At 43.7% G+C, this 25,656-nt stretch overlaps 1 protein-coding gene and 1 long non-coding RNA gene across 2 annotated transcripts; one reads left to right on the top strand and one right to left on the bottom strand.

Annotated features, from left to right (window-relative positions):
• The first annotated feature begins 222 nt into the window (after positions 1–222).
• Positions 223–4,186, top strand: LOC127000261 (uncharacterized). Its single transcript, XR_007753850.1, has 2 exons — positions 223–3,922; positions 4,068–4,186. It is a non-coding gene; the product is annotated as an uncharacterized LOC127000261 (long non-coding RNA).
• Positions 2,097–24,836, bottom strand: LOC127000243 (neither inactivation nor afterpotential protein G-like). Its single transcript, XM_050863696.1, has 12 exons — positions 23,845–24,836; positions 17,395–17,705; positions 17,069–17,260; positions 16,767–16,962; positions 15,204–15,364; positions 11,529–11,705; positions 9,729–9,885; positions 8,723–8,862; positions 7,454–7,637; positions 6,358–6,619; positions 5,893–6,010; positions 2,097–4,710 (listed from the first exon to the last, which is right to left on the bottom strand). The coding sequence occupies exons 1-12, from the start codon at positions 23,963–23,965 to the stop codon at positions 4,531–4,533; spliced, it is 2,199 nt and encodes a 732-aa protein (XP_050719653.1). The 5' UTR covers positions 23,966–24,836; the 3' UTR covers positions 2,097–4,530.
• Positions 24,837–25,656: the final 820 nt, after the last annotated feature.

Here is a 25,656-nt window from a genome sequence, read left to right as displayed (position 1 = left end):
ACATCCACAGTACAATGATGTGCATAATAGAACATAGCATAACATAGCAGAATAACTCATTTACCATGCTATGCCTAACATCATCATACCCTAGCGTTATCTGTGTTAATAAAGCGCTACACTTATTACTTTTATCTTTGTGGGAACAGCGATTAACGAGCTTTTTTTTTTTTTACATCTTTTTTATTGTTGCCCTTGAGCTGTTTCCTTAGCTGTAAAAAAAAAAATAATAAATAAAAAAAGCAGCTTGGAAATAATGCTTACTGTTCGCTAATTATTACTATTGCTGTTCCTGGTTATTACTGTTCACAAAAGTCACGTAATTAATATAGAGAGTGGCTCCTTACCTTTTAACATTGGCCCACGTGGTGTTCCTTAGGCGTGCGTCCTCCACTCGCCCTTGTGATCACTGATGCTCTCCTTTCCTTTCCTCTTTTCTCCTCTCCTCTTAACACTAACGCACTAACTATGACACTGACTGACCATGGGCTTGTTCTACTTCTTTTCCTTGTTTTTCTTCCCGGGATGACGTCTGTATTCTCTTCAATCGGTTGTTATATGATGAACTAGAGATGGTAAGCTTCGACTCAATCACTCGATCGCGCTTCTCGTCTCGTCTCGTCTCGTTCTCGGCTTCGTATACGAAAATAGTGATAATTAATGGATAAAGAGATTGATAGGTGAATATAGACCAATATATATGTATCTAAACACTTTTTCTACTCTCATTTAATCAGAAAAAGTTGTAGAAAGTAAAACTAACAAATAGACGAGATGAAGGCGGGTGATATATAAGTGAGTATAGATCAACATACATCTAAACACTTTTCTACTCTCATATAATAAGAATGAGTTTTAGAAAATAAAGCAATATCAAATAAATGGATAAATACGAAGATGAATGCAATTTACGCGCGAGATTTGAATCCTCCCCCGCGCCACATTGCTGAAACTGTGACCCTTCAGAGAGATCTAATATCCAAAAACCGATGAGGATTCACACATACTTAATTTGTACCTAGTTCGTATCTTTTGTCGAGGTTCCAGTAACTCTTTCTATAAATATCCTAATCAATTAAATAATGAAGGGAAAAATAATGAAGGAATCTAATGCAGTTGATAATGGTTAGAGGGAAACTTATTAGTATTAGTTAGGTCTGTATTATTATTAGGTCAGTAATAAATTATATCTGTAAAGGGCTTTGATAACTGGAGGTGTCAAGAGCATGTAGCTACTTTAAAAAAAATAACTATTATCAAATTCCTAATTAATTTGATGAAATACTAATGCAAATAATAATGTGTAGGGGTTGCAAAGAGACTGTACCATTATCAAATTCCTTATTAACACAGTGGATCAAATACTAATGAAAATAATACTGTTTAAGACTGGAATTAAGCTCAGTATTGCTCCTTGAAAACAGACAGACAAAGACAGAAGGAGACAGAGACCCACCTTAACCCGGTACCAGCGACAGGCCAAATTTGTGACTTTACAGTGTAGCCTAGCAGTGACGGGCCAAATTTTTGCTATGATATAAGCCCCCAAAAATAGATAATGCATAATCTGATCACCAATGCGTTGATATATATTATGAAATGGTTTGAGTGAGTGATGATTTTTTCTCATTTTTCTCGCTTAGAGGGGCCTTTAAGAAACATGATCCCCGCAGCTACCGGGTTAAGAATGGAAGTTCAGTATTGCTCCTTGAAAACAGACAGACAAAGACAGAAGGAGGCAGAGACCCACCTTAACCCCTTGACTGTGGATTTCCTACAAGAAGACATCACCAAGGCACAGGAATGGAACAGTAAGTGGTTGCTAAAATTCAATTAAGAAAATGTTAAGTCATGTACCTTGGGAGGAGATATCCAGCATACCAATACCTCATGGGAAACACTCTACTATCCACCACAGAGGCAGAAAAAGACTTGGGACTCTATGTGACCAGGCTACCGGTGAAAGCCAAATCCATGCCTATCGCAGCCGACAGGTTAAGGTATACTAGAAAGGTTTGGCTCGTTACCTCCAGGACCCCAGCAGCCAGCCAGCCAGGTGCGTCGACGAAGAGGGTACAACAGAACACACACACACACCTCCTTCAGATAAAATGTATTCTACAACAAACAAACACCAACAAACACATTTTTTTACAGCATAAATTATACATACACATCATCATCAGACTCATACATACGCAAAACAGGACTAACATCACAAACGCAACCCCCAGAGAGGATAATAAACAGTACATCATCTTTTTCTGTCTATAAAAAAAGAAATAAAAATGAGGCACTGTGTGAAGGAACATGGAAATACAAGACTAGACTGATATTGCAAGGACATATTATCAAGACCCAACTGACTAGATTTTGCAAGGAGGCTCAGTGAGAAGGAAGTTAGAAAGGAAGAGGAGGAGAAGGAGGAAGTTCAGGAATAGGAATTAAAAGGAAGAGGAGGAGGATGAGGAGGAAGTTCAGGAATAGGAAGCAAAAAGAAGAGTAGAAGGAAGGAGGAGGAGGAGAAAGTTCAGGAATAGGAAGCAAAAGGAAGAGGAGGAGGAGGAGGAGGAAGTTCAGGAATAGGAAGCAAAAAGAAGAGTAGAAGGAAGGAGGAGGAGGAGAAAGTTCAGGAATAGGAATTAAAAGGAAGAGGAGGAGGATGAGGAGGAAGTTCAGGAATAGGAAGCAAAAGGAAGAGTAGAAGGAAGGAGGAGGAGGAGAAAGTTCAGGAATAGGAAGCAAAAGGAAGAGTAGAAGGAAGGAGGAGGAGGAGAAAGTTCAGGAATAGGAAGCAAAAGGAAGAGTAGAAGGAGGAAGAGGAGGAGGAGGAGGAAGTTCAGGAATAGGAAGCAAAAGGAAGAGAAGAAGAAGAAGAAGAAGGAGGAGGAGGAGACACATAATAACAAATAATGAAGGATAGATAGACAAGAAGGAAGAAAGGAGAATGATGGGAATGCAAGAGAATGAATAAATGGATTAGAGAACACAAATAGGAATAGGAATAAAAAGGAAGAGAAGAAGGAGGAAGAGGAGCAGGAAGAGACACATAATAACAAATAATAAGGGATAGATAGACAGGAAGGAAGACAGGAGAATGGGGAGAATGCAAGAAATTGAATAAATGGATTAGAGAGACCTCATATAAATCACATACCAAGACCCAGATGACTAGAGGTTGGGAGAGAGGAAGAGGAGGAAAAAAAGACACATGATAGCAAATAAAGAAGGATGGGAAGACAGGAAGGAAGATAGGAGAATGAGGAGAATGCAAGAAAATGAATAAATGGATTAGAGACCTCATATAAATCACATACCAAGACCCAGATGACTAGAGGTTCAAAGAGAAGAAGAGGAGGGAAAGAGTAGACACACATGATAGCAAATAAAGAAGGATGGGAAGACAGGAAGGAGAACAACCTGTGAGGGAATGAAGAAGTACTAGATTGGAAAGCTCAAATAAATCCCACAGCATAACTCAAATGACTAGACTCGGAGGTTAATCCCCAATCACGCTCGAAATGTCGAAAAACAGAGGACACACAGAGAGAAAAAGAAGGAAGAAATGCAGAGGAGAGAAGAAGAAAGGACAGAAGAAGAAGAAAGGAAAGAAGAAGAAAGGACAGAAGACAGAAAGGAAAGGACAGAAGAGAGGACAGAAAGGAAAGGACAGAAGAGAGGACAGAAAGGAAAGGACAGGAGAAGAAAGGACAGAAGACAGAACACAGAAGAAGAAAGAAAAGAAGAAGGAAGAAATGCAAAGTACAGAAGAAGGAAGAAATGCAGAGTACACACAGGGAGAAAGAGAAGGAAAAAGACACATAACAGCAGATAATAGAGGATGGAGAGGCAAAAAAAATTACTACCCTCAGAGGATGAAAAAATAAATCAGAGGAAATGAATTGCCAAAGAGGAGTCACAGGTTCAGAGCGAGAGAGGACGAGAAGAAAAAGAAGACACATGACAGCAAACAATGAAGAAAAGGAAGACAGGGAAAGAAGAATATAACCCTCAGAGGATGAATAAATAAATGAGAGATAAAATAAATAGCCTATCAAGATTCACAGGTTCAGAGCGAGAGAGGACGAGAAGAAAAAGAAGACACATGACAGCAAATAATGAAGAAAAGGAAGACAGGGAAAGAAGAATATAACCCTCAGAGGATGAAAAAATAAATGAGAGAAAATAAATAGCCTATCAAGATTCACAGGTTCAGAGTGAGGAGAGGAGAGGGAGGAGGAGGAGGAGGGGTATGGAAAGAGAATTTAAAGAGGAAAGAGAAGCTAGAAAAAAAAACAAAAAAAAGACAGATGAAGAATAAAGAAACAAACAAAAATCTCAAATATATAAACCACCCATCATGACCCAGGTAACAAGATTCAGAGGTTTAAAGATAGGAGGAGAGGTAGGAGGAGGAGAAGGAGGATAGAAAGAGAATTTAAAGAGAAAAGAGAAGCTAAAAAACCGAAAAAAAGACAAAAGCCAAGGAATGAAGAAACAAACAAAAATCTCAAATAAACCACCCAAGATTCAGAGGTATAAAGAGACGAGGAGAGGTAGGAGGAGACACACGACAGCCAGGAATGAGGGATGATGGTGCTGGAGGCAGGTGGAGGAGCTAGCCAGCCTCGCCAACAGCTGCTGCTCACAGTCGGGGGATGAGGAACACAGCCGCTGGGAGAGAAGGGCCGTGGCGTTGCTCCATGAAGCCTGTCACGGAAAGAATGGTGAAGGTGAAGTTGATATCTGTTTACTTTAAAGGAGCAACATATCGTCACCCTCATAAAATAATTGCCTGAGTCATTTTCAGTGATTTCCAGGTTTTTGTCTTCATAAATTTTTCATCATGTGACGCCTATTTCTGTATAGTTGCCTTCGTCATCCAGGGTTCGAGTGTTCTAGAATTGGCCTTTTCATTTCTGCCTAAATCTTAAGCCAAATGAGATGATGACAGTTCTTTTCTGATTTCCTGTAAAGTAGAAAATAATGGCGCTTTGTTTACAAAGGTGGCGATATTGTGAGCTTTATGGTTAGCTTTTTATATGTGAAGCCTGTGGTCTGTCTTGTTATAGAACTGTGAAAAAAAATAATAATGAGTACATATGAGGGAAAGAGACAGTTGTTCTTGCACTAGACAGCCAGTATGGAGTCTCTCTCTTCTTTCTTTTTTTACAGGAAAGTCGGAAGCTCGAAAAGGGGGGAAAACGCCTGCTAAGTGCCTTGGGGGAGGTATTTATTTGGTTCTCTTTTGTGATTTTGTTATGCCTTTTCGTGAAGCTAGATATATGTTGCTCATAGTTAGGGACAAACTGGCAAATCTTCAAAACTTCATGTGCATAATTCTCCCTTCCTGAATGAGTTGAAGTAATGAGAAGGAGGAAATACAGGAGTGAGTTTGTTACAGAGTTTACCAGGAAAGAGACAGAAAATCAAGCCCCTGGTTAACTCAAGCAAAGTCATGCCTCAGGAAAGGGTTTTACCAGCGCCAGGGATCAAACCCACGACTGGTTAGATGGGAAAGCCACTCTTTAGCCAGTCAGTCAAAGATGTACAGGGACAGAAAATCAAGACACTGGTTAACTCAAGCAAAGTCATGCCTCAGGAAAGGGTTTTACCAGCGCCAGGGATCAAACCCACAACCGGTTAGATGGGAAAGCCACTCCTTACCCAGTCAGCCAAAGCGTTACAGAGGCAGAAAATCAAGACACTGATTAACTCAAGCAAAATCACACCTCTGGAAAGGGTTTTTCCGGAGCTGGAAATCAAACACACGACCGGTTAGATGGGAAAGCCACTCCTTAGCCAGTCAGCCAAAGAGGTACCCCATGCATAGACTGAGTGTGGGAGGCTTAACGCATCAGGCGGGTCACTACACCTCCCTCCCTATCTCACCTTGATGAGGTCGGCAGCCTTCTCCGCGATGACGATGATGGCAGAGTTTGGAGTGCCGGAGATCTGTGTGGGCATCACCGAGGCATCCACTACCCGCAGCCTCTCAGTGCCAATCACCCTAGAACACAAGGAAATGTCACCCTTCATCTCTATACCTCCTCTGACCATATCTCAATGCTGCTTACTAACTATTAATGATTCTACGAGTGTGCAGACTTTTCGAAAACACTTTACCTTCTGACCTTCCATGAATCACAAGAAATGGTCAAGCTACATCTCTATACCTCCTCTGACCTCTCTCTCTCCCTCCCTCTGCCATTTACTTACTGATAACGGTTCTAAAAGTTCTATGTATACTCTACCTTAAGACACCACAAGTTTCAAGCTACAGAATTTACACTTACTATACCTATGCAACAAGTTTTATACTAGTATGACCTCTGCACTCACCACCTACATACTCACTTAAGGTCAAGGTCAACCACAGCATCAGGATCACTCGGCGGGCCCATACGTGCTGTGCCTAGCGGGTGGTATCCTGTGATGCCTCCGAGGCGCACCAGACAGTTGACGTACTCCTTGTATCGTGCCCGTGCGTCCGCCCCGGGTCCTGGCCCTGCAGCGCCCCCTGCCCCACCGACACACTCCTCATAGCGGGGTAGGTGAGCCGCCGCCCCGAGCTTCAGGAATGGCTTTGTCCGCACCAACCGCATGGCAAACTTGAAGGCTGTGTGTTGGAGAGGAAAGGTTACTAACGGACTAAAGTCAATATTCTTAAATGCTACCGACTCACATCAATTATTTCTACAGCCCAAAAAAGAGGTAAAATGCATTCTCATGAGTACTTTTTTGAGTCCATGATACAGAAGCCTTCTCAAACTCCCAGCAGGGTAAAAAAACTACCACTGGAAATGCCCACAACTCCTACAAAAGCCATGTTAACTGTGTGTGCTTGGGAATTGAAATGTTTAATAATATGGTGCTAAGACTCATATTATTAAATGCTTCGGACTCCTATTATGGCTATTTTTAAGAGCCGAAGAGAAGATACGCCGGGCTGCCATGAGTGTGTTCCCATTCATTCAAAACTACCACCAGGGTCATGAAACCACCCATGCAAACCCTTACAACTTCTGCAGAGCCTTTTTAAATAGATATACTAAGGTCTTGAAGAGTTTAATAATACTGACTTAATCATTTTTATGCCTTATTTTATACCAAAAACAACATCTCCAGTGGCAGTCTGATATTTACTGCACTTTACTTCAATTTTTTTTTCTTAACCTATTGTTGTTGTTGTGCTGGAAGCTTCCCCCGGAGTCTTCCAGAGGCCCATAGACCCCGGGGGAAGCTTTCAGCACAACACTATTATTATAAAAGAAGAAACAGGTAAATAGGGAGGAGTGCAGACACCATACACTGCCTGTTCAATAGCACCCAAAGACCTGAGATGCTGAGAAACAAAAAATAAAAATGAATATGATGAGAGAGAAGGAGGAAGAGGGTGAGGAGACTCTGGTGAAGCAAAAACTGAGCAAATCCAGAGTTCCGAGCACCCTACCGTGTCTCATGCAGGGGAAGTCCGCCGGGTTGGAGAGGTAGGCCGGATCAATGACAGGGGGCAGCCGGGGGTCACTGGACACAACCTGGAGGCGGCCTTTACTCTGTGGGTGAAGGCACGTCGCCAGGAGGATGAACCCCTCGGCACTCTGGTTCTCCATCCCCGGGAACACCTTCTCAAAGAACTGTGGACCAAGAGAGAGAGAAAAAGATAAAATTGCGTGCATATGGTATAGCTGCACATGGCCTCAGTGCTCATCTCCATCACATTGGCCCTTGAATCTGTGGCAGTAAATAACCCATTACCTCAGGACAAAAGGCCAGTTTACATTCCCTACTACATTCAGGTACTAAGATGAGGAGAATGGATAACTGTCGAAGAACATTTCCTTTTAACCCGTTGCCTGTGGATTTCCTACAAGAAGACATCACCAAGCTACAGGAATGGAACAAAAAGTGGCTGCTACAATTCAATGAAGAAAAATGTAGTCATGCACCTTGGGAGGGGATATCCAGCATACCAATACCACATGGGAAACACTCCACTATCCACCACTGAGGCAGAGAATGACCTGGGACTATATGTTACCAGGCTACCAGTGAAGGCGAAATCCGCGCCAATCGCAGCGGACAGGTTAAGCACTCAAAACAGCCATCACTAAAAAAATCTGCGCCACTAATGGGCTTGGTTTAACTATTCATGTAACAGTCAAGCCATCACAAAAAGAAATTAAGATACAAGGGAAGATGTACCATACTCAGGACTCTCCTATCATTGACCCGGCCTACCTCTCCAACCCGGACTTCCCCTGCATGAGACACGGTAGGGTGCTCGGAACTCTTGATTTGCTCAGTTTTTGCTTCACCAGAATCTCCTCACCCTCTTTCCCCTTCTCTCTCATCACATTCATTTTTTATTTTTTGTTTCTCATCATGAAATTATATCCAGAGATGTCGACATAAAGATTCATGATAGTCACTTTAATAGGCAAGATAAAATGCAATAAAGAAAGATGCATTAAGCTTCAGGTCAGCCCCTTCAATGGTCAAGAAGGTACGTAGAAAAGAAGCTTCAATCGTGTTTCATTTTGGTCACTTCAATGTAGAGAAGGTATGCAGTTTCTAAACATACATCAACTACATCAAGTTTCAATAAGCCACTTCAGGAGTCAAAACAAGCTGCAATAGGACAAGATACATTTAGCTTCATACTGGCCACCTCAATGCTCAAGAAGGTTCAGTGCTTTCTAAAAACATACATATCACTTACATCGAGTTTCATGTTGGCCACTTCCGAGTAGAGGTGCTTGTCCACGGCCCCCATGTTGAAGAGGATGACCCCCACCTCCGGCAGCTTGTCCTCGCCACGCATTATGCCCACACCCTCGATGGCTGCCCGTCCAAAGTCACCTGAGGGAAGCAGAGGGAATGCTATATCTCTCTCTACTTATTGTGAAAGGCTCCATTAATGCTTAGATCCCCCTTTCCCAACCCTGAGATCATGATCCCAAGCGTTTTTCCTTGGGTCACCAAGACCTCAAAATATGAAAAATGGTGTTATTATATTACATTATAATAACACATATACAACTAAACTAGTGGGGTTGCAGTCATGTCTAGAGGTGCATGATTGGGGTCGTCGGAAAAAAAGATTGGGAACCACTGGCTTAGATGTTTTGGTTGTGTCCTTTGACTCTGCACTTGGTAAAAGAGAAGGAGCATGCACAAGAAATTTCCACAAGACTACAATTGCCAAAACTAAGGAGGGAAGGATTGTAGACAGACTTTAGAAGATAAATCTCACAATGAAGGAATACTTGAAGGAATTGTTTTGGGTGTATAAGACCAATGTGACAAGACCCTTCCTTTCTCATCCTTCCCTGAGATGAAGAAGAAAAAGAATACAAGAAGGAACTGTTTGGGGGAGTAAGAAAACAATACATAATACCACTGTGACATGACCCTCCCTTCCTCACCTTTCCCTGAGATGAAGAAGAAAAAGAATACAAGAAGGAACTGTTTGGGGGAGTAAGAAAACAATGCATATGACCACTGTGACATGACCTCCCTTCCACACCTTTCCCTTAGTTGAAAAAGCAGATCAAATTAAAGAATTGAGTTTAGGGAGTAAGAAAACAATGTATACAACCACTGTGACATGACCTCCCTTCCACACCTTTCCCTTAGTTGAAAAAGCAGATCAAATGAAGGAACTGATTTTAGGGAGTAAGAAAACAATGTATATGACCCCTGTGACATGACTCTCCCTTCCCCACCTTTCCCTGCATTGAAGAAGTAGTCCCAGAGGTTTGAGACGGAGCGCAGCTTGGCTGGGTTGAGCGAAACGGGCTGCTCCAGGGACACATAGAGAGGGAGGTTGAGGTGGTCCTGGAGGTTGCTTCCCACACCCTTTAGAGGAGACACCACTGGGATCTGGAGTTACAGGAGCGGATTAACCTGAGGCATTGTTCGCTATACATGTTTCTTTATGCATGCAAGAAACACTGAAAGAAAGGAAGATTAAGGTGTTCGTGTATAAGCTCTTTTTCCCAGCACTAATAAGACACTATTTGGATTTGTTATATAGGGATAAATGTGAAGCTAAAGTGAGTAGCCAAGGATAGTCTCCCATTCTCATTATTCATTTTCTTATCTTTTATTTTACATTACCCTGACTTAACTTCCATAACAAGCCCTTGACTGCTCTCCCTCCTCTTGAGTTTCATTCACCCCTCTTTTATCTCCTTTTTTTTATCTCATTTACATCAGTCCTTTTACATCCTGTTGATTTTCCCTGCACCAATCTTCTCTACAACTTCCTATTATAACTCTACAGCATCATTCAAGGCACTCATCTGACATACACTTAATTCCCCCATTCTTATGAAACCAACTACCGTGAATGTTGTTTTTTCATGAATAATAACATTGCTGCACACACACACACACCAGAGGTGGGCGCGGTACTTAAAAATCAGTAGTGTGGTTGCGGTAGTGCAGTACTTTTTCCAGAGTAGGGTCCCATTTTTTCTTTCCCAGTGCCGTACGCAGTGTGCGGTAATGCGCGTTAGCGGTAGTCAAAATTAAAAATACTTCAGTGCCTAGCCTGGCTAACCAAACAAAGAAAACATGCCCAAAATAGTACAATTGGGACATGAGCGGCGATCATGTTAGTGCTTGTACAGTCATCGTCAGAGGCAGTAATGGCGCGCCGCCTTGGGTTGAGTGACGAACAAATTTACTCAGAGTTATTCGCATTTGGTATTGAGGATACGTTATCAAGTTATCAGACATGTCTGGTGATGATTCAGTAACTAATAAAAACTCTGTAAAACCGAGTGAGAGTACCGTCATTTAATATGCACCAATGAGAGGCAACACCAACATATATAAGGTGGGTTTAAAAAAAACTCACTTTGCTAAACCACTTTTTGCATGTTTTTCCCTTATCTTACAATTGCTTAGGATTTTTTAGGCTCAAAAAAAAAAAAAAAAAAAAAACGGCCGGCATCACGGACGGATCCGGGGTTAAAATGGCCAGCACCGCACGGGTTAAAGAAGACTCGCAGTGTAGTAGTTTAGTCTGTATATTTAGTATTTAATTTTGAACAATAACTGAAAAGTCAGAATGATTGAATCACTGATTCTGATGACTGATATCGATTGACTGATTGAGTCCGATTCACTGTAAAAAAAAATAAAAAAAATTCTGTGAGCATGCCGCGCTGCAAATGTTGTCTTCGATAGTTTTCAAAGTACCGCAAAAAAGTACCGCAGGATTTTTTTTGTGCGGTCCACGGTAGTGCGGTATTTTTAGAAATTCTTCGGTAGTGTGGTATTTTTTGTGATGCGGCACTACCGCACTAAGTACTGCACTTGCCCACCTCTGACACACACACACACACACACACACACACACACACACAAACACACCTCCCATAGTTTAAGAAGTAACCCCTGAATGACACTAATAAAACACTCTTCAACACCCTAAACTAACAAAAAAAAACAAAAAAAACATATCCCTCACAATATATAACACTAGCATATAGAAATATAGTATCAAGACCAGTTACCTTTAGTTTCTTCAGCACGTTTTCGGGCCCCACCCCTGAGTGAGTGAGGAGCAGCGGGGTGTTGATGGCGCCGCCGCTCAGCACCACCTCCCCTCTGGCGTACACGGTGCCGTTCAGCCGCGCGTTGTCCCACTGCACAAACTCCACACCCACCGCCCGCTTGCCGTCCCACACCACCTGCAGAGATCAAACACTTCAGAAGTCAAGATAAAATGGAATACAGAAAGATACATTACGCTTCCTGCTGGCTAAAGATAAAATGCAGTGAAAGGTGCAATAATAATAATAAGAATTTTCCACCATCTGGCTAAGACTTCATTGTCATTCTATTACTAAATACATCTGTGCTGTTTACCTCTCACCTAACTCTACTAACTATGTAAAATTCTTTGACTATTTGAACTCTAAAGTGGAGCACATCTTGACCCACTCTCCCTTCGCTGAAATCTCCATCCTAGGAGATTTCAATGTTCACCACCAGCTTTGGCTTTCATCCTCTTTCACTGACCAGCCTGGTGAACAAGCCTACAACTTTGCTATCCTCAACGACCTAGAGCAGTTGGTCCAGCACTCTACATGTATTCCCAACCGTCTTGGAGACAGGCCCAAGATTCTAGACCTCTTCCTTACCTCAAACCCTTCTGCTTATTCTGTCAAACTGTTCTCTCCGTTGGGCTCCTCCGATCACAATCTTATTTCTGTATCCTGTCCTATCGCTCCTGTACACCCTCTGGACCCGCCGAAGAGGCGATGCTTCTGGCATTTTGCTTCAGCTCGGTGGGGCGACCTGAGGATGTACTTTTCCAATTTCCCGTGGAATGATTATTGCTTCCAGGATAGAGACCCCTCTGTGTGTGCTCAGCGCATCACAGAGGTGATTGTCTCTGGAATGGAGGCATACATTCCACGTACTTTCTCTACTCCTCGCGCTAAAAGCCTTGGTTTAATCACGCTTGTTCTCGTGCTGTCAATGATAGAGGCAGCTCACAAAAGGTACCAGAGCCTTCAAACTAATGCTAGCTACAAACTTTACATTTCTGCCAGGAATCATGCCAAATCTATTCTCCGACTAACTAAAAACTCTTTTATTAATAGAAAATGCCAAAACCTTGTCCTTGCTTTCTCTAACTCTTCCCGTGACTTCTGGCATCTAGCCAAAAACATCTCCTTCAACTTCACTTCTTCATCTTTCCCTCCACTCCTCAGTCCTGACGGCAACACTGCCGTCTCATCTATCTCTAAGGCTGAACTCTTCTCTCAAACTTTTTTCTAAAAACTCCACTCTGGACGATTCTGGGCATATTCCTCCTACTCATCCCCCCTCTGACTTTTTTATGCCTGTTATAAAGATTCTTCAAAATGATGTTTTATATGCCCTCTCTGGCCTCAATCCTCAGAAGGCTTATGGACCTGATGGAGTGCCTCCTATTGTCCTTAGAAACTGTGCCTCCGTGCTGTCACCTTGCCTGGTCAAACTCTTTCGCCTCTGCCTGTCAACATCTACCTTTCCTTCTTGCTGGAAGTATGCCTTCATACAGCCTGTGCCTAAGAAGGGTGACCGCTCCAATCCCTCAAACTACCATCCTATAGCTTTACTTTCTTGTCTATCTAAAGCTTTTGAATCAATCCTTAACCGGAAGATTCAAAAGCATCTTTCCACTTCTGATCTTCTACCTGATCGCCAGTATGGGTTCCACAAGGGGCGTTCTATTGGTGATCTCCTTGCCTTCCTAACTGACGCTTGGCCATCCTCTCTTAGCCATTTCGGTGAAACCTTTGCTATTGCGCTGATCATATCAAAAGCTTTTGATAGGGTCTGGCACAAATCTTTGCTTTCCAAACTACCCTCCTACGGTTTATATCCTTTTCTCTGTACCTTTATCTCCAGTTTCCTTTCTGACTGTTCTATTTCTGCTGTGGTAGACGGTCACTGTTCTTCCCCTAAACCTATTAACAGTGGTGTCCCACAGGGTTCTGTCCTATCTCCCACTCTCTTTCTGTTGTTCATTGATGATCTTCTTTCCAAAACGAACTGTCCTATCCATTCTTACGCCGATGACTCCACTCTGCATTACTCAACTTCTTTTAATAGAAGACCCACCATACAGGAACTTAACGATTCAAGGCTGGAGGCAACAGAACGCTTAGCCTCAGACCTTACTATTATTTCCGATTGGGGCAAGAGGATCCTGGTGTCCTTCAACACCTCAAAGACACAGTTTCTCCACCTATCTACTCGACACAATCTTCGGAACAACTATCCACTATTCTTTGACAACACTCAGCTATCACCTTCCTCAACACTACACATCCTCAGTCTATCCTTAACTCAAAATCTCAACTGGAAACTTCATATCTCATCTCTTACTAAATCAGCTTCCTCTAGGCTGGGCGTTCTGTACCGTCTCCGCCAGTTCTTCTCCCCCGCACAGTTGCTATCCATTTACAGGGGCCTTATCCACCCTCGTATGGAGTATGCATCTCATGTGTGTGGGGGCACTCACACAGCTCTCCTTGACAGAGTGGAGTCAAAGGCTCTTCGTCTCAACAGCTCTCCTCCTCATACTGATAATCTTTTACCTCTCAAATTCCGCCGCCATGTTGCCTCTCTATCTTCTATCGATATTTTCATGCTGACTGCTCTTCTGAACTTGCTAACTACATGCCTCCCCTCCTCCCGCGGCCCCGCTGCACACGACTTTCTACTCATGCTCATCCCTATACTGTCCAAACCCCTTATGCAAGAGTCAACCAGCATATTCACTCCTTCATCCCTCACGCTGGTAAACTCTGGAACAATCTTCCTTCATCTGTATCTCCTCCTGCCTAAGACTTGAACTCTTTCAAGAGGAGGGTATCAGGACACCTCTCCTCCCGAAATTGACCTCTCGTTTTGGACACTCCTTTGACCATAAGAAATAAGAACATAAGAACGCCCAGCCAAGGCAAGGTTGCTCCTGTCCTGCCTGTACACACCAACCACACCCACCTCATCATCCATGCCTTTCTTCTCTCTATCCTCTTCTATAATGTATCTATGTGGTCCCACAACATGGCTCCAAAGCTGTTCCATTCGTCCACCCTTTTTTTTAATTGAATTTTATGTCTTGTCTGTTGTTGAATCTGAATTTGTCTAACTTAAAACCATTGCCACGCGTCCTACCTGGCTCTTTCACTCTCAAAATTTTATTGACATCCCCTTTATTAAATCCCTTCATCCATTTATAAACTTCGATCAAGTAATTCTTTTTTGGGAGCAGCGAGAAGCGGGCTTTTTATTTTATTTTTTTATTTACGCCCTTGAACTGTCTCCTTAGCTGTAAAAAAAAAAAAAAAAAAAAAAAAAGCTTCCTTCTGGCTACTTCAGTGCGTATGTCAGTTGGTCTCTTCTGTTCGAAGGTAGAGGAAACAGACGAAGGTAAAGGTGAAGTTGAGGTTCATAGCTAAAGTTGCGCGTGGCCTCAGTGCTCATCTCTGTCATATTCAGACAGAGCAAGGGGTGAACACAACATATATAGAGAAAGAAATCGGTAAATGGGAAGACTGCAAGTAATGGCAGTGTTTGAGTCGTAGGCAGGAGGAAATACAGATCATGAATACTGTCTCTGCAGAGAGGAATTAAGGTCCCCAATGCGTAGCCTACGCAAGAGCATAACAGCATCCCTTCGTGAGTACCTTCGTGACGTGTGTCTGGAGCATGACGTGCAGATTGGGCCTCCCGAGGGCTGGCTTGAGGTAGCCGGTGAAGGAGCTCCAGCGGCGGCCCTTGAAGACGGTGGTGCGCGTAGCCATCACGCCGTGGTCGATGTCGTCATTCAAGTCCCCAACCGGAAGACCTGAGGGAGGCGAAAAGGTCAACGTGTGCGACTGTGCGTGTGTCGGTGTTACGCCATTCTGCCTAACCCACGTGTGTACTGCGTTGGAAAGGGTTTTGAGCCATAGTATTTATTATACCTTAAGGAAAGAGCCATGTTGCAACGAATGTGAAAATGAGTGTCTTGACTTTATGGTATAGGCACGATTTCATGTCACGATGCGTGTGTAGGGAAGGATGAGCAGGTACCTAGATGGGGGAATTGAGGAGGAGGAGGAGGAAGAAGAAGAGGAAGGAGGAGGAGGGGGAAGAAGAGGGAGGAGTAGGAGGAGGAGCTTATTTCAGGTTAGGTAAGGAAGATCAGGTAGATTAAAGGGATTGGAGGAAGAGGAGGAGGAGTAGGGTTAAGAAGATGAGAAGTAGTTAATTTCAGGTTAGAATAAGGGAAGGAACAGAGTTTACTACGAAAGGTTTATAACTTAAGAAACATTTAAGACTAAGAGGGGAAGAAGCAAACGCAAAGGGGTAGGCTATGTGAGATTGTCCAGCCTCATACCCCGCGCGCCTCAGCCACTCTCCATTACTATGTATGCCGCTAAACAGATTAATGGCGGTCACTTATGTATGTTAAGTGGATTATGCAAAGAGCGCGCGGCGGTGACGGCGGGAGGGATCCAATAAGTCTCCTGATAGGCTGATACTGACGAACCCTCCGACGGACGGTAAACGTGTTGAGCCCTGTGGTTGGTGCTCAGTGCTCAGGCCCACGAGAGGGGAGTCAAGGAGAGAGGGAGCAAAAATAAGGTTAAAGGGAATGCCATGGAGGTAATCAAAGTAGGTATTAACAATTACTACATGAGAACACTTACCGAACCTGCACCATACCACTATACACTCCTGCTACTGTCTCTCCTTCTCCCCCACCTGTAGTACCTTCTCCACACCTAATTCCTCTTTTTACCATACTATTTATACTTCCTCTTATTATTACTATTTGCAGACCATTCACGTGCAGACCCAGTTTCAAAGGTTATGGCCTCTTCTAGTTTCATTTCAACGAAGTATAATACGTTGCTATTAACTTTGCTTCCTTTGTTTCGCCAAAAAGCCTGTGGGGAAAATTTAAAAACTTAGAGATTATTAAAAAAAAAGTACTTTAAAAAATCACATCGCGAGAGGATAGGGGCGGGGAGGGGGGGGATTATATAAGACTATCTCTGGGGGGCTTATGCTTCCTCCTCCCCTCCCTGGCCCTCCCCTGTGGCTGCGGTCTGGCGGTGCTTCTGCAGGCGAGGGCACATTTTGGTCTTCCATCACAGGGCTTATACTAAGGAGATTACGTGCGGGATGGCGCGCGAGGCATTCACGTGTAAACTGTGCGTGTGTGTCTACGAAGAAGTCTAGAGAAAATCCTTGATGCCTACCGAGCTCCTTCCCGGCGGCGAGGAAGGCGGAGGTGAGGGTGGAGGAGGCCGTGTTGGTGCGGATGGGCGGGTCGTAACACTGCACGGCGTCCTGGGGTTGTCGCACGTGCTCGGAGTCGTTTGTGCTGCTGGTGGTGCCGTTGCCGCCACAGCTCTTCTGCTGCAGCGGCGTCGCCTCCGTGCTGCACTCCTCCTGCTGCAAGGATAGCGCTGACGATGATAAATAATAATATAATGATAACGATGTATTTTAAAGATCACAGACAAAATCATGCTACGTGTTCTCTATCCTTTGTCATTACCTTGAAGAGCTTAGGGCGCAGCCTGCGACACTCGGCCTTGTTGGCGTACTTCTTCATCTCCGCGAAGCCCCAGCCCTTGGCGCCGTACTGGTGCTCCCACGCCTCGAAGTCTTGCGGCGAGCCGAACATGTGGATGTTGTAGTTGATGGTGCCGCTGCCGCCCAGCACGCGGCCTCGCGGCCACGCCGACCGCTGCGCCCACGGGAAAGACGGGTTAGGAAAGCTATTATAAGCCCGTTTGGTACATAATGAAAACCATGAATAAGTATTAGATCAACTATGGCTCATTCATTATATGTCAAAATATTATTAGTCTTGGACCTTACCCTGTCGTTGAGGCCCTCGGAGGACGTCTTCTGCGGCGCCGTCATGTACTTCCAGTCGTAGCGTGAGCCCTGGAGAAGCGGCGCTGCAAGGGGGATAGAGGAGAGCCAGGGCTCCTCCCCGCCGGCCTCCAGCAGCAGCACGCGGTGGTGGGGCGTCTCGCTGAGCCGCGCCGCCATCACGCTGCCCGCCGTGCCGCCGCCCACCACGATGAAATCATACACGGCGTCACATTTGTACACCACGCCCGGCGACGCCCCGAACCACGTATGTGCGAACCATGCCGCGGCTGCCACCACGGCAGCCAGCACGCCTGCCGCAGAGGTGGACATAAACAGCTATTAACCAAAGGAGCACCTGAAAAATACTCCTTACCAGAATATTCATGTTGCAAAAGAAGAGACACCAAGTTATTAAACGACTATAGCTAAGTGTAGAGAATCATACACTTCTTATAGATGCAACACACACACACACACACACACACATACACACGAAACATGTAACTTTCTTGTATGCAGAATTCGCAGACACATAAGCATTAGGTTTGGCTGGCGGGGCGACTGACGGCGACCTTCGGAAGACTCGGAAGCCGTACTGAGAACCCTTCGAGGATGTTAAAAAGCGCTAATGACAAATCCCATCAAATCCACTGTACTACGGAAAAAAAAACGAAGAAAACAAAACACTGAAGAAGGAAAACAAAACAATTACCTAAGACTTAACCAGTGTCACTAGAAACCTCTTGAAAACCGAGTTATTAAGAAACCACAAGGATAATATGCGCAGTCCACGGCAGGAAGGAGAGAGAGAAGGATGAAGTGAAGGATAGAAGGAAGGGAGAGAAGGAGGAAGGAAAGGATAGAAGGGAGGGAGAGAAGGAGGAAGAGAAGGAGGGAGAGATCGAGGGACGGAGGGAAAGAGGAAGGAGGGAGAGATCAAGGGAGTACATTAGGAAGAGGCAGTGTGCGAGGAGAGAAAGAGGAGAGAGGAGGAGGAGGGGGTAATAACGTGACGGGGGGAGGGGGGGAGGGTGTTATGAAGGGGAAGGGAGAGGGGGGGAGGGTTACGTAGGACGCCTAGAGAGTGCCACTGATGTCATAGGATTAGGCGCCCCGGTAGGTCTTCCGCCGCCACCACCACCATCACGACCCCCGCCACTACCACCATCATCACCACCACCACCACCAGTATCACCATCACTACCTTCACCACCGAAATTGACCTCTCCATTTCTACGTTCTGTATAGGAGTAGTGATTAGCGGGCTTTCTTTCATTCTTTATTTATTTACTTATTTTTGCCCTTGAGCTACCTCCTTTAATGTAAAAAAAGAAAAACACCATGACCACCACCACCTCCAGTATCACCGCCGCCACCACCACCACCACCACTACCTTCAGTATCACCACCACCACCACCACCACCACCACTACCTTCAGTATCACCACCACCACCACCTCCAGTATCACCGCCACCACCACCACCACCACCTCCAGTATCACCGCCACCACCACCACCACCACCTCCAGTATCACCACCACTACCTTCAGTATCACCACCACCACCACCACTACCTTCAGTATCACCACCACCACCACCACTACCTTCAGTATCACCACCACCACCACCACTACCTTCAGTATCACCACCACCACCACCACCACCACCTCCAGTATCACCACCACCACCACCTCCAGTATCACCGCCACCACCACCACCACCCCCAGTATCACCACCACCACCACCACCCCCAGTATCACCGCCGCCACCACCTCCATCAGGCTCAGGTGTGTCAAGTCGCGGCCGTCAACCCCGTAAAAGCGAGTGACCTGAGGAGGAGGAGGAAGAGGAGGCCCCCATTGTTTCGAGGCACCAGTAAACAAGATGGAAAAAAGAAATAGGCAAGAAACAAACAAGAAGCGATTCATTATATTTCTTAACCGGAAAATGAGAGACGAAGAGATGAAGGACGACAACAAAAGTGAGACAGACGAAGGGATGATGAAAAGAACAACAACAAAAACGAGAGAAATGAAGGGATGGAGGGCGACAACAACAACAGCAACAACAAAGACGAGACAAAAGAAGGGACGAAGAACGACAGAAATGAGAATGACGAAGGGATGAAAAACAACAACAAAAACGAGACAAATGAAGGGATGGAGAACAACAACAAAGACGAGACAAAAGAAGGGACGAAGAACAACGACAAAAATGAGAATGACGAAGGGATGAAAAACAACAACAAAAACGAGACAAATGAAGGGATGGAGGGCGACAACAACAACAACAACAACAAAGACGAGACAAAAGAAGGGACGAAGAATAACGACAAAAATGAGAATGACGAAGAGATGAAAAATAACAACAAAAATGAGACAACGAAGAGATGAAGAACAGGAGTAGCAAAAAATGAGGCAGACGAAAGGGATGAACAACAACAACCATAACAACAACAACCATAACAACAACAACAACAACAACAACAACCATAAAAATAACAACAAATGAGACAGACTAGTGGATGAAAACAACGAAAAATGGCAATAAAGCAAACAAAATCTGGCAAAAATTACTATACACCAAAAATAACAATATAAAAGAAAGTTCCCCATAAGTACTGCACCGAAAACAAGAAACAATAATCAAAACAAATCCCGCAAAGCTACAATACCAAAAATAACAACAGAACTAAGCCACGTAACAATACCGTCCAAAAATAGCCAGACAAAATCACTCCGAATAGCTGTACAGAAAAAGAGATCTAAGCGTCTATACACGTTTAGATTCCTTGAGCACGTCTTAATGAGAGGGTGTTATTAATTACGCAACAAAATCTTATCCTATTATTCTCACTATTACACAAACTCTTTCTCCTCAAGCCGTATCAAAGGAGAAAGAAAAAATATTCCCCATAATACCTGTGCTCCTGTTTCTGATAGCTTCGATCGCCTTACCCCATTCACGAGTGGCAGAAAGGAGAATTTATGACAGCCATCTACTGTGTTAGCGATTGATTGATTTGGCCTATGTATGTATGTATGTATGTTTGTATGTATGTATGTACGTGAGCACGCTAACATCTGATCCCGCTCACAACGAAATGTAAATATAAACAAACAAATGGGTACAAGGGAAATTAAATTATACGTTTGTCTGCCTGTCTGTCTGTATGCATGTATGTATGTATGTATGGGCACTGAATGATATCTGACTCCCACTCAGAACTAAACGTAAATACATATAAGTAAATAGATAAATAAATACAACAATAGGGGAACAAAAGCAATCATAAATATATAGAAATACAAAACATACGGCGGAGTGGAAACGCGAAAGAGATCAGAGACGGTGTGTGTGTGTGTGTGTGTGTGTGTGTGTCAGTGTCAACGGCAGCCTGTGTACGGACCGAACAGCTTTTTATCCTCCTTTTACACCCAGAAAAAAAACTTTCTCCATAGGTTTAATGGGTAGACAAGTAGACATTAAGACCCACACAGGTAGATAGATAGATAATAAGATAGCAAGATAGATAGATACGGGTAGACAGAGAGGATGGTGGTTAGATTGCCGTGAGAGAGAGAGAGAGAGAGAGAGAGAGAGAGAGAGAGAGAGAGAGAGAGAGAGAGAGAGAGAGAGAGAGAGAGAGAGAGAGAGAGAGAGAGAGAGAGAGAGAGAGAGAGAGAGAGAGAGAGAGAGAGAGAGAGAGAGAGAGGAAGCAGGAAGGTGACCGGAGCTAGCCTGTTAATCTCCTCTTCTTAAGCAGGTTGTTAAGTAGAGCAGTTAGGGAGAGGGGAGGAAGCCCTAGAGAGAGAGAGAGAGAGAGAGAGAGAGAGAGAGAGAGAGAGAGAGAGAGCACTTTATTTGGCATACAACCTCGACGATAAAATGACCGCACACACACACACACACACACTTGAAGCACCCCCCCTCCATCGCCCCCCCCCCCACACCCACACACACACTTGAAGCACCCCCCCCTCCTTCGCCCCCCCCACACACACACACTCCTTTTATTTATGCATCCAATTTTTCCTCCCTACCTGGAAACGATAGCTTGGCCCCCCTCTCCCCCCTCTATTGCCTCCCCCTTGCCCCCCACCTGGTCCCAGCAAATCGATGTGACCCACTTTTATTTATTTCCCTCCATTTATCTGATATTAATAGCCTTTCTTTTTTGTTTCTTTGTTCGTCTGTTTGTTTCCAGCTCGTATGGAAAATGGAAAAAGCGGCTGTTGGGTTGTGTGTGTGTGTGTGTGTGTGTGTGTGTTGGTTTTATGGCAGAGTCGACCGTCCTTCCTTCATTCATTCACGTATTGAAGGCTGAATCTAACCTCTCCGTAAATTTGTGTCTACGTGTAACTTCTAACTAACCTCAACCTTTATTTAGAAGCTTCCATGTTTACCCTTTTCATTCTTAAATACGTTCTGATATAATATAAAGTTCGACTCTTATCCAAAAGCAGAGCTGGGACTACCGATTGACATTTGGGATCGGTACGATACCGATCATTCGGTATTTTGAAGAAGAATACCGCTACCGATCGCATGATTGGCAGTCAATCGGTATCGGTAGATTGAAGTTTTCAACACGTTCGACGCATCTATGGGAAGTTAGCAGCAGGAAATTCCAGGTTACTTTGACGTCATCACGCTTAGCCAATCACCGGCCGTTCTGGGCGTTCTCAGCCAATCAGAGGCAGCCACGACCTAGCAGATTACTCTCAGCCTCTCTCATCGCCTTTTTAGTGTTTTAGTGTTTTTTTAAGTCCACCGCCGCGGCAGCAGCAATCGTTTTTTTGCTTTTTTTTTTCAAGTGATTTTTTTTTTTGAACTTTATTTTACATTAAAAAGTTTTGATCAAGTCAGTGAACTATTTAATCATATTATTTACGAACAGAGGGTAGGATATGCTGTGTGTTGAGTGAGTGTTTGTCCAAAAGCCTTGATACTGTACTTCTCTTCCCTTCCTATGTAAGTGCTCATAAATTACAAATAAAACCCTTATCTAAAAGTTTTGATTCTATTCCTTTTTCCTTCCTAAATACATTTGGGTAAAGTTCGATCCTTCTTTAAAAGCCTAGACTGTATTCCTCCTCCTCCTCCTTTATAAGTGCTCGTAAACAGTAAACCCACATCTAAAGCCCTTCAGTGCGTTCCTTTTTTTCCTCTCTAATTTATACGAAAGAGTAAAGTTCAAGGGTAATTACTTTTTCTTTTTCTTTTTGCTGTCGTTTAAATTGTCTCGTGTCTCTTTGATTGATGTGATTTGAGAGGATGAGAATCTGTATCGGAGGAGTAAGTTTGAGCATCCATAGAACTGGAACCCATGTCAAAATCACCCCTTTCTATCTTCCCCTTTATAAACTTAGCCTTCAAGAAATCGATCAAGAAAACCAACCTTTTATTTATTATTTAGCTTTAAACTCCTAAATAATATACTACGTGCGTGTCTGTCCTGCCTCATTCCTCATTTGTGTGTGTGCGTGTGCCTGGGGGGAGGAGGAGATATACGAAGGAAGGGGAGGGGGGCAGGTCACGTGGATCAGCATTATCTTACCCCCCCCCTCCCCTCCCCCACCACCGATTACCAGTGTGGAGAAGCACGAGTTGAATGGCTTAAAAAAATTGACCGCAAGACCGAGATAAGCTGAGGAGGAGGATGACGGTAGTGGTGGTGGAGGTGGTGAAAGGTGGTGGTGATGATTCTGTTATGCTGTGAGTGTGGTGGTACGTGGTGGTGTTGAAGGGTGGTGGTGATGATTCTGTTATGCTGTGAATGTGGTGATGAAGTTGTGGTGGTGGTGATGATTCTGTTATGCTGTGAATGTGGTGATGAAGTTGTGGTGGTGGTGATGATTCTGTTATGCTGTGAATGTGGTGATGAAGTTGTTGTGGTGGTGGTGTTGAAGGGTGGTGATGATGATTCTGTTATGCTGTGAATGTGGTGATGAAGTTGTTGTGGTGGTGATGATTCTGTTATGCTGTGAATGTGGTGATGAAGTTGTTGAGGTGGTGGTGTTGAAGGGTGGTGATGATGATTCTGTTATGCTGTGAGTGTGGTGATGAGGTGGTGGTGGTGGCGGAGGTGGTGATTGATAGGTTGTGTGTGAGCGTGGTAAAAATAGTGGCGTATACCTGTGATGTTGATTGCGATGAAAAACAGGAGAAAGAGAAAGAGAAGAGGAAGAGGAGGAGAAAGAGAAAGAGAAGAGGAAGAGGAGGAGTAAAAGAAAGCTAAGAAAACTAATAAAACGAAGAACATAATAATAATAATAATAATAATAATAATAATAATAATAATAATAATAATAATAATAATAATAATAATAATAACAAAAAGGAGGAGGAGGCAAATGAATAAAAAATAATCCTGTAAATATTCAAGGAAGTCATGAATAATGCACACACACACACACACACACACACACACACACAAGTAACACATACCGACTTTCGTAAGGTTCACCACGTCGGTTCCGCCGCCACCTGGGTCTTGGTTCAGTAGCTGCTCCTCCTCTTCCTCCTCCTCCTCCTCCTCCTCCTGCTGTTCCTGGTCTTCCTCCACCATCCTGCTTGTTCTTGTTACTTGTCTTGTTAATCTTGCACTTCCTCCAGCACTGTCAACACTTGTAGTCACTCTTTATCTTTCTTCCTTCTTTATTTATCTTTCATTCGTCACTGCATCGCGTATAACGAAGTCCACGCACGCTAGGAGTTAATTACACATCGCTCATTGGTCACGTTCAATACCATTCGAATAACGTCACCAAGCGTCGTATTATCCCAGCGCACTACTCTTAATCACGTGTCCCAGGCTTTCACGCAACACAATAACCACCACGAGGTCTCAGGAACGCCTTGGCCGATACCACCAGCGGCTGTCGAGGTTGGCGGAGGACTGAGGACCGCGGAAGGGAAGTGTCGCCGGTGTCGCTCGAGTCGCCGCGAACCGCGACTCACTCGCGCGCGCCGTATGCAAGGTCGGTCATTAATTCCACGGTCGGACGGTCGGCTGATCGGTTTAAATAGGCTTCCCCTGTGTGTGTGCCTCTCCACTACCCCCCTCCCTGCCCATCCTCCTGCCACTCACACGACACACGCTGCCACGGTTGAACGGGTGCAGAGACAAACTTGGCGGCATAAAAAGAGGGAATATGTAACTTTGCGATGCTAGAACGTAACGTAATATTCAGTTTGTTCTTATTTTCAGCTTACTTTTACGTATGTTTATAGACGTTCGTACTACACTTGCTTATACGGGTGAATGGGTGTAGAGACAAACTCAGTGGCGGGAAAAAGAGAGGATATGTAAATTTCCGATGCTAGAACGTAACGTAATAATGAGTTGTTGTTTTTAGCTCACCGTTACCTGTGTTTATAGAGCGACTGTATTGCTGTTGAACGAGCGAGGGACAGACTTAGCGGCGGATTAATAGTGGACGTTAATTAGCGGGGGGGGGGTTCTGCAACATTTGTAAACGTAATATTCAGCGGCTGTTCGTTGTAGCTTACTGTCACTTGTGTTTATAGAGCAAATATATTACTGTTAAACGAGCGAGGGACAGACTCAGTGGAGGAATAACCGTGGAATATGTAAAGTAACGATTCTAGAGTATGGTAAAAGTAATAATCTCTCCCTTTTAATTCTTTGACAGCTAATCACGCGAACACCATAATCACAGGAAATCCTCTTGACTGTATTTTAGTTAGAACATTAATTAACTTGACATGACTTAGTGTAATAAAAAAAGGTCACTTGTATAAACGTTTACGGAATAATCGTGTGTGTAAATGAGCCACTTAATTAAGTCCCTCATTATAGAAGGTAGGAAAAGGTGAGCCAGGTACCCAAGATCGGCCATAAGGGGCAAGATGGAGTTAGAGAGAAAGGTCGAAATGGCTGTGGGAAGTAGAGGATGCCAACCCTCACTCTGCCTGCACAGCCCACCACTTTGCCCTATTATTATTGTTATTATTATTATTATTATTATTATTATTATTATTATTATTATTATTATTATTATTATTATTATTATTATTATTATTATTATTATTATTATTATTATCATTATTATTATTATTATTATTATTATTATTATTATTATTATTATTATTATTATTATTTTTGAGGTCCATGGAAGTACATCAAGGGAAAACAAAGAAAAATTATGAAGCCTGCACAGCCCACCACTTTGCCCTATTATTATTGTTATTATTATTATTATTATTATTATTATTATTATTATTATTATTATTATT

Source organism: Eriocheir sinensis, chromosome 2, assembly GCF_024679095.1.
Source record: "Eriocheir sinensis breed Jianghai 21 chromosome 2, ASM2467909v1, whole genome shotgun sequence".
Lineage (NCBI taxonomy): Eukaryota > Metazoa > Arthropoda > Malacostraca > Decapoda > Varunidae > Eriocheir > Eriocheir sinensis.
Note: the sequence above shows the minus strand (reverse complement) of the source record. Positions and strands in the feature narration are given on the sequence as shown.

Excerpts from the sequence above, each read along its gene's own strand:
- LOC127000243 (XM_050863696.1), bottom strand. The coding sequence starts at position 23,965 with ATGGTGGAGGAAGACCAGGAACAGCAGGAGGAGGAGGAGGAGGAGGAG. Across the intron at positions 17,261-17,394 it reads CCGAGGGCCTCAACGACAGG|CGGTCGGCGTGGCCGCGAGG; the intron begins GTAAGGTCCAAG and ends CCGTGGGCGCAG. Across the intron at positions 8,863-9,728 it reads CTTCTTCAATGCAGGGAAAG|GTGACTTTGGACGGGCAGCC; the intron begins GTGGGGAAGGGA and ends TGCTTCCCTCAG.